At 35.4% G+C, this 8,974-nt stretch overlaps 1 protein-coding gene across 7 annotated transcripts; it reads right to left on the bottom strand.

The window, feature by feature from the left end:
• Nucleotides 1-1,707: 1,707 nt before the first annotated feature.
• LOC113857435 (auxin efflux carrier component 3-like) lies at nucleotides 1,708-5,865 on the bottom strand. Of its 7 annotated transcripts, none has more exons than XM_027489326.1 (7): nucleotides 4,358-5,347; nucleotides 4,048-4,327; nucleotides 3,634-3,874; nucleotides 3,405-3,490; nucleotides 2,441-2,598; nucleotides 1,992-2,068; nucleotides 1,708-1,894 (listed from the first exon to the last, which is right to left on the bottom strand). In XM_027489326.1, the coding sequence occupies exons 1-7, from the start codon at nucleotides 5,345-5,347 to the stop codon at nucleotides 1,828-1,830; spliced, it is 1,899 nt and encodes a 632-aa protein (XP_027345127.1). In that variant the 3' UTR covers nucleotides 1,708-1,827. The 7 variants fall into 7 exon arrangements, 6 of the variants coding, with proteins under 6 accessions (XP_027345127.1, XP_027345126.1, XP_027345124.1 ...); XM_027489325.1 differs by having other exon boundaries at nucleotides 3,634-3,928; nucleotides 4,069-4,327; XM_027489323.1 differs by having other exon boundaries at nucleotides 3,634-3,928; nucleotides 4,054-4,294.
• Between the last annotated feature and the right edge of the window lie 3,109 nt (nucleotides 5,866-8,974).

The following is an 8,974-nucleotide window of genomic DNA, read 5'->3' as shown; positions in this document are numbered from 1 at the left end:
TATTAATTAATTTAAAAATATTTATTTTATTTTTTGCCTTTAGATAATAATTATATTTAAAAAATATTATATTAAATATTTAATTTCAATTATAAGAATTAAAATTAATTATAAAATGTAATCATAGAATATTTTTATAAAATGATATAGTGAAAATGTTTAAAAAGACATGACTGAAATAGTACTTCTGTACATAAAATAAATTTGGATAAATAAAAAAATTTAATTTTAAAAAATAAATTTAGGAGGTTAAACTTGTTAAAAAAATATAGTGAATATAAAAATCCGTTTAACATTCATCCACATTTTTAAAATTGATTTAATATTAATTATAAATTAAACTTAAATAATTAAATTTTTTGTCCATCCTAATACAAGAAATTAAATAATTTTTTAATTATTGTCATCATCTTCCTAATCAAATGCATATTTTGTGGAAACGACATTAATAAAAGGTTTTTAACTCAATATTCCTCAAATTTCAACAGAAAAATTATCTATTATTAAATATACTAAAAAGGAGAGAAAGTACAAATTGCCAATAATAAATTGTTTGATCTTCATCGTAAACAACCACTCCACTTTAAGGTAAGCTCTAAATTTTGCTATGTAGACCTAGCAGACGCCAACTCACCTTTTTAGGGGCCATCTAAGGTTTGAGATAACGATTTTTTTCTTTTTTGTTGTTTTCTGATACAACTGTCACCATTTGAACATAATTGAACGACCCTCAAGAGATGATTGAATTGGACATGAGATGATATGAATTTGAAGTGCCATCATTTTCCTGGTAAAAAAGTTGAGTGCTGACCAACCCACCTCCACTCTCACAGTAGCGTAACTCTTGATAAAGGTACCGACTACGAGTTACTAGCTAGTTTGGGTTGTGGGTACATCACTACCCAAAAAGCAGAATGTGCTCGACTCCGATATTTTTCTGCTTTATTTTTTTTCAGAAAATATATAAATATATTTTTTCCTTCCAGCAATCATCACTCAACTTCAGAGGTAAAGTACAGAATCCCCACTCAGTTGAAAGACTGTGTTCTGAAAGTTCAACTCTCAGTCTCATGGTCCCATCTTGATTCCAGAGCTGCTCTCTTTACGTTAGAAAAATAATGTTAAGGCGACTTTTCGCTCTTTATACTTGATCAGATAAAAAAATAATATACTAACTAAACTACGTAACTAAAGAAAGAAGACAAACGCAAATAATTGCGAGATCCCCGGAAGGTCAAAGACAAAAACACCCATAATAATATAATAAAATTGTAGTATAAACTGAACACATGACCAAAAGAAAGTTAAAAAAGAAAAACAACCTTCCGCTTATGTTCCAATTGCAATTTTCCTACCCAATGTTAATCCGTCTTTGTTACTAGACGACACAAACATGACCGAATCTAATAAAATTTACAATGCAGATACGGAGGGAACCATTTCTGGAATTCATTGACTCTGCTATGCTAGCTTTCCCCTATTTTCCTCTGTCATGTCTCCCATAAGCAGTACTTGCTCCTTTCTCTCAGTTGTTGAAAATTGAGTAAGTTTGGACTTTTGATACAGGGAGATTACAATTACGGGGATTTGGGCCAATTGGTCAAATTTTCTGAACTTCCCAAAATTTTGGAAACCATGAAGGATATCATCTGTTTTCAGGATACTAGTCTGTGATTTTTGTTCTCTCCACTCAGAAAATCCTCAGCATGTTAATAACAGCATAATCCACTGTGGTCACCAGGCATGTATGCTAACTCCCAAAGCATAAAAGGTTGGAAAGGACCATTCATTCCATCTTGGTATGTGGGCTACTACTGAATAGAAATTTTACAAACCAAGTAATATGTAGTAGACTAGAGTAATTGGTAGTGCTATCAACATTCCAAATATAACCCTGCAATAAAATTTAAAAATTTCACAGAAAAGGATCAATTTCTTTCTTAATTGAAAGAATGAGAAACAACATAAAATCAGCAAGTTTAACTGCTTACGCTGTACTTAGAATGGCTGGATGGACATTGTACTCCTTGGCAAACACAAACGGAACAATCCCTTGTGGAAGTGCAGCCTATTTTCAATAGTTACATCCGTAAGCTAATTCTTCTCTTTTTTTCTTATGTTTAATATGATAATAACTAAATTATTCACATAAAAAAAAAAATTCTGGGTCTTGTCAGACATTCATTAAAAAAGGTAAAATAAATAAATAAATCTTTTTTATTAAGAATTTATCTTAAATTTCTGAATAAGTACTTTAGGGTAATGGTTAATATTTTGTCTAAAACTTTATACTATAATATATCATAGAATTTGGATCTCGGCGTACGCAAGTATTTACAATATATGATTTAAGCATTCCAAGATATGAAAGTACTTTACACTTTGTGAACTTTTTATGTAAAAACAAACATGATTAAAAGTTAAGGAAAAGGAGCGTTACCTGAACAATAGCTACACGTAAGAGGGAACCGCGCAAGCCAACAGCAATGGAAGCTGCCGCCATGACGGCGGGACCTGTAAGGAATCGAACGGCCATGGCAAATGTAGCAACTGAGTTCCCACATGCAATTATCTTGGGTTGAAGAGCCATAAACAGACCTATAAATGTCAAAACCAAAAAGGGGTTAATTGTCAATCCCATTTTAGCCGAGAGGGTAAAAAATAAAAACAAAAAAGGCATCCAAAATTTACTGTGACAGAATAATGTGAGAATGCTTTTTAGTTATCTACTTTTCTCAATGAAAAGATATTTGTGGTACTGCTTGATTCGTCCAAATCAACTACCTTTGCCTAATTTGGGTCCGAAAATAGTACGGTCCCCACCATCTCCCTGGACCTAATGGCGACGTGTTTCAAGACCATACCCCACATGTCGGGGACATTGCACTATCACTATGCGATTCCTATATTATCGTCTAGTGAACAAGATCATCTGGTTATGTTATCTGGTAACCAACTCCAACGGAATGGACGGCTATGAATTGCTTACATGCTTTCCCCCAAATCCATACTTTTCATTGATTCATCATACCCATGTTACCATCACATTCAATCAAGTGCCGTTGTAACCCGTTCATCTTATTTTCATTGTACTATTTTCTCTACAAACAAACTATATTTTAATATACAAAGTACCAAAAAAATATGTAGATAGGACTACTTAAAAACAATCACATGACAATTATCCTACTACTAATAATAATAGTAATAAATCATGAAACCATAGACAGGGGATAGATAGATACATTTTACTTCCTAGGTTTTAAGGAGAATGTACGTATTTACACTAGAAAAGCGAGTGATCATAAATAATGCTGTTTTCGTCAAAGAGGAAAGGAATTGCATATGAAAGAAGAATGAAATTATTGTAAGAGTAGGAATTTGGAGAAACTGAGACCACTCACCCAAGCTGAACATAGCCATTCCGAGACCAGCATCAGACAGTATGGAGATTGATTTCTCTATTATTTTAGGCATGTGCACATGCCACCTGCAATCAATTAATAAATGATGGATCAAAGCTTCGTCAACACAAAATAAAATTACTCTACAGTAACAACAAAAAGTCAAAACCACGGCAAAAATTAGCCACCGCCATTGTCGTTTTGGATTGACTTAACCACTTCAATTTACCTAAATGCCACGAGGGACCAAACAACACCAATGAGGCTGGAGTAAGTGTTGGGGTTGCGGATAAGCTTCCGCCACACCATAATCAGTATGAGACGGGTCATCACACTTGCCGGAGGCATGTATTTCCCCACGGCAGCTCCGCCGGCTTTTGGGTGCAGCTCCGCCGTTGAACTTGAACCCAGCTTGTTCAGCCCAGTGGGTTCCGCTTTCTCTCCCTGATCTAATTCCTCTCCTTGTTCTCCTTCTTTCCCCGGAAATTTCAACTCTTCCCCACCAAACTCTCCCTCCGCCGCAGCTTCAATTAATCATACAATAACCAAATCAAAACCATCTCTCTCTCTCTCTCTCTCTCTCTATATATATATATATATATATATTTCATAAATAAATAAATAATGGAAAATGAAAAATTACTCATACCTTTGTTGGTTTCACCATTTTGAGGGTGGTCGTCGGCAACCAACATCCGAATCTCCTTAGCACCTTGATCGGAGCGACCAGATTGGTCAGAGGCTCCGAAATCGGCGCCGGTGAACACGTGGAGCCCTCCGGCTTCGGAAACCGGCGAAGCACTTGAGCTCCACACAAACATGTGAAGCTCTTTAGCATCATGGGTCGCTTTATTATTATTAGCACTGTTATTGGCAGGTTGAGCTTGAACCTGCGACTGTGGCGGCTGTGGCTGTGGCTGTGGCTGTGGCTGTGGCTGTGAATTTTTGCTCACACTCTTTGTTAAACTGGAAGAGAATTCCGGATTCGGTGCCGGGTAAGCGGCGGGCACTACTGTTTGGACGGCGGGGTAAAACCCAAACCTGGGGGAGCTGATAGCCTGGCCCACGGGTGCACAGTTTTCTTCGAAATTCGATGGGCGCGGGGTAACGCCGCGTGACGTGGACTGAACGGAATAAAGATCCGCAGCACCGAAATTGGAATGCCTCGGGGCGTACCCCATCATGGAGTAGAAATCAGCGTGGTTGAAATTGGAGCCACGTGGCGTGGGGTTACGGGAGGAGCTGAGGCTGTAAATCTCAGCGCCGGTGAGGTTAGAGGGTCTGGGAGTCATCATAAAGGACCTTCTAGAAGCGTTGGATTTCCTAACCGTGACGTGGAGTTTTCCGTCATCGCCGACTTCGGCGTCTGTCTCGAGGAAGTCACGGCCGTCGAGGGAAACCACGTCGGAGTCGACTTTGAAGGAAACGATGGAGGCGGCGGTTTCAGGGAACTGTTCCATAATGAGGAGTTTGGCGCCGCGGTACTCGAAGAGGAAGAGGAGGAGCGTGTACCAGATGATGCACTGGAGAACCACCACTTGGACCATGAGGCTGCCGGAATATTCTCCGTACATGGCGATGAGAAGGGGAATTCCCATGACCAGTGTGTTGGGCAATGTGGAGAGGGAGAAGATTGTGATCATCCACTCCAGGCTTCCATTGGCGGTGAAGTTTGTCCAGATTGCGAGGGCGAAGAGCATGATGATTTTCTGCAGCGTGTCCGCGGCTATGAACCTGAAGTTCATGGCGTAAGGATTGTTGGTAGAGATGAAATGGAAGGAAAGGAGTGGCACCGCGAATATCGCCACGAACCGGTTTATGCCTGAACACTGGTCCGGTGAGAATATCTTCCACCACCGAACCGAACCGTACGCTAAGATCATCGCCACATACAGTGGGATCACCGCCGTTAAGACGGTGTACAGATCGCCCCAACTTATCATTTTTCAGTTTTTTGGTATGAAAATGGAGACTGCGGTGAAGCACGCTCTGTCAGTGGGATGGCATAAGAGAGAAAATGAGGATGGGAAAGAAGGGTAAATTGGGGATAATAGAAATAATAAAACCGTTAGTTAACTAACTGAGAGAGGGGGGATAAATGTCTCTGCTAAAGGTTTTGCCTACTCCACTGCTGCGTTTCTGATTTTGCTGAGAGAGAGCGAGACAGAGAGAGAGAGAGAGAGAGAGTTTAATTACGAAGCCAGGGTTAAACCTTCCAATAAGAGTACATATATATATATAGAAGGAGAAGAGGTGGATATATATGTATATAACTATGTATTTATATACTCACGGCAAGAAAAGAACTATAATTATATGATCATAGTATAATAATATTAACTAGATGAGGTTTTTTTTATGAGTGTTAATGAAAAAGGGAGTGGGGTGAGTTTTGGAAATTCTGGGACCAGGAGAGGAACAGTGTGAAGTTAGGTTAGGAAGTGACCGCCTGCTATGGTTAAGGTTACCCAACACTAGTTAAGATGTATTCATACATAAAGCTAAAGTTGCAGTGGACCATCTGGTTGGGGGAGAATGGGTATTAATTTCAGTGACGTGGAAGCCTGCGTTTCTTTTCCTTTTTCCTTTTCCGTTTTTTACTCCGATCTTTCCTTTCCTTTTCATTCCTTAAAACCCCTTTACACAATTTTGAGAGGCTGGTTGCAAGTAACCCAAGTCATGGCGGATGCACATGGAGTTGAGGGGGAGCAAATGTACCCCCTCAATTTTCATAAACCTTTTTAATTTTAATAAATTATTATTAATAATATAATTTTTTTTTATATTTACCCAAGTGACTCAACTTCAAGTGAGACACGGCAATTAAAAAAATGGGGTTTACTCCAGAATTTGCTGTGGAGTCAAATGTGAAAGTAATCATTGATTTTTTCCCCCTAATGTTTTCAAAATCATTTACTCTACGAGATACTATTTCACTTGAGTCAACTAGGGGAAAACTATCTTTTATATCCCCAAATTATTATTTGAGAAATGAATGATAGTATTAATAAATTTATTGCTTCACTAAATTGGTTTACAGTTAAACCGGTTGAACTGACAACAATGGTTATGTAATTCCTATTCTAGTTGGAAAGAGTTTTAGATATACGAATAGGAAAAGGTGTATTCCCTTAAAAGTTTTAAAAATGTTAATCCCTAAATTAAGGGAGAGAGAGAGAGAGAGAGAGAGAGAAGCGGATCATTCAAAATTAAATAAAAAAATAAGAGCTAGTTCCACTTATTTAAATAGAGAATTATTTTTGTAAATCCTATTTTTTGAGGCGTGTAACAAAAGAATGAAGAAAAAAAATAAAAAGAATAAAAATACGATACATGAATAAATGATGCGATGTATATAAGAATTTTAAAAGAATAAAATATATATTTAAACTGTCTGTAACTTTCAATTAGAGAACCTCTTCTTTCCCACATGAATCTTGACGGCCCTTTCCATACTTCCTCTCTCATTTCCATTTCTTCTCATTCTTTTCATCTCCACTTACAACATATAAGCATATATAGCACGTGTATTAATCTATAACTTTTTTAAAATAAAGAAGTGAATTATAAGTCACACTTTTTCAAAATTCTGATTTTAGTCCAATTTTGAATTTATAATAGGATATAGTCTCTTTCTTTTGATAAAATGTAAAAAGAATATCATAAATATTTATATCTTAAAGATGTTACAAATCTAAATCCCAAAAATTTACAAGAAAGATAGTTTAGTTTTGACTAAATTCAATCTTAGGTAAGCTCCTACGAGCGACATATATTGATTATTGTTGAGTAAAATCGGTTCAGTAATGAATTTTCTCTAAAAATAAATGTTATAAAAATTGTTAAGTGGATAAGTCCCTAAATTAAGAATACGCGCAATTAAATTGTAATGTCTTTTAGGTAACATTGTTGATACTGATAGTAAATTTGAAGACCATATTTATTTTACTATATGCTGATTGTAATATGTTATTGTACTATCATAATTAAGAGCTCATTTGGTTAAATTTGATTAAAATTATTTCGAATATAATTAATTTTAAACGTTAAGATGTTAAACATATTATAATTTTTTAATCATATTTTTTTATTGAAACATGTGTTTTTCTTGAAAAGCATGAGAATAAATTTAAGTGATAAATCAGATGGGCACTAATTAGTTTGCAATGCTTTTAAACTGGGTAAAGTGCTACTTTTGACTCTGAGGCACCTTTATCTGTCTTCTTTTATTTTGGTCGCGCATTTTTATCTCTTTCAAACTACCATGAAACAGTAACTTTTTTTTACCTAAGTTAGAGAATATTTGTACTTCGTGAAGCCATTATAGCATTATGGAAATTAATTACCACAAAGATTTCTAGAAAGATGTTAAGCATATATATATGTAATATAAAAGCACGATGTTTCATTCTGATTCCCTACATGTGATTGAGACATTTTATGGAAGAAAGAAAAGATTTGAGAGTGCACTGGAATCATAACTTTACAAGAAAATATATATTGATAGAAGTTAACAAATACCTTACTGCATACATCCACACGAATTTTTCAAAAGACTATTTGATATATATAAAATCAAAGATGGACTCACAAATTTCTAACAACGACCACAAAATTAAGGACAATGAAATTTAAATGATAATATAATATTAAAAAAATTTAAATTTGAATGTAGAGCACTGACATCCATATGGGAATATGTCAATACTTAAAGGTGCAATTTTCTAATATATATATATATATATTGCATTTCACGTCTTACAGTGGCTAAATTCAGGTATCAACTTTCCAACATTCTTCGTCCATATTAACGGTTCCTAATTTTACTGTTGGTTAGATCTCTCAACAATAGTCAATAGTTTCAGTTTCGTCCCTTTTATATGTACAGAAAATAAAAGTTTCGTTTCTTTTTCACCCTTACAACTCCTGGAGAGCATTAACTGGAGCTAGTTTGCTACTTCGCTACCATGATAGCGACACGGTATATAAAATGTGAAAAAGTGAGACCATTAGAAGAACGTAAGGGAATCCCATAGACTGCAAAAAGATTCAGAAGGAATTCTATCTGACATCAAGACTGAACCAAGTTCATGCACCTCTACATATGTGCATTTTCCCCAAACAAATTCATCAATTTGCTTATATGAAGTTTTAATTCTAATGTTTAATGTACTTTTTAAAATATTAAAGTATTTATTTAGTAAATTAACTAATTTTAAATTTTTTTAAAACTTGATCACCAACTACAAATAATATGTAAAGATTGTGGTTCTAAAATTATTATTTTTAAATATTGAAGTTTCGAATATATGAGCTAGTCATATTCCATTATTACCAAAAGCACTTCTTCAAGGTCAGAAAAAATAAATATCGTTCAACGCAAGTCATATTCATATTGACCGAAGGACGGTACAAAAAGTAGTTCCAGTTGTTGTTTCGTAGAAGAAAATATTACTGCTTCAGTTTCCTCACTCCTGGCCATCTCTGTAGTTTTAGCGTCTCAATTAAATTTCGTTGACCGCTTTATAATTCTTTCCTTGAATCGACCAATTATATTGGAAATTGATAAA

This window comes from Abrus precatorius, unplaced genomic scaffold, assembly GCF_003935025.1.
Source record: "Abrus precatorius isolate BTA unplaced genomic scaffold, Abrus_2018 Scaffold2, whole genome shotgun sequence".
Classification (NCBI taxonomy): Eukaryota; Viridiplantae; Streptophyta; class Magnoliopsida; order Fabales; family Fabaceae; genus Abrus; species Abrus precatorius.
This window is presented reverse-complemented; position numbering and strand designations above follow the sequence as displayed.

Coding starts and splice junctions, on each gene's coding strand:
- LOC113857435 (XM_027489322.1), bottom strand. CDS start 5,347: ATGATAAGTTGGGGCGATCTGTACACCGTCTTAACGGCGGTGATCCCA. Junction 3,491..3,633: donor TGGTCCCTCGTGGCATTTAG/GTAAATTGAAGT, acceptor AATTGATTGCAG/GTGGCATGTGCACATGCCTA. Junction 2,069..2,440: donor TACGTGTAGCTATTGTTCAG/GTAACGCTCCTT, acceptor TATTGAAAATAG/GCTGCACTTCCACAAGGGAT.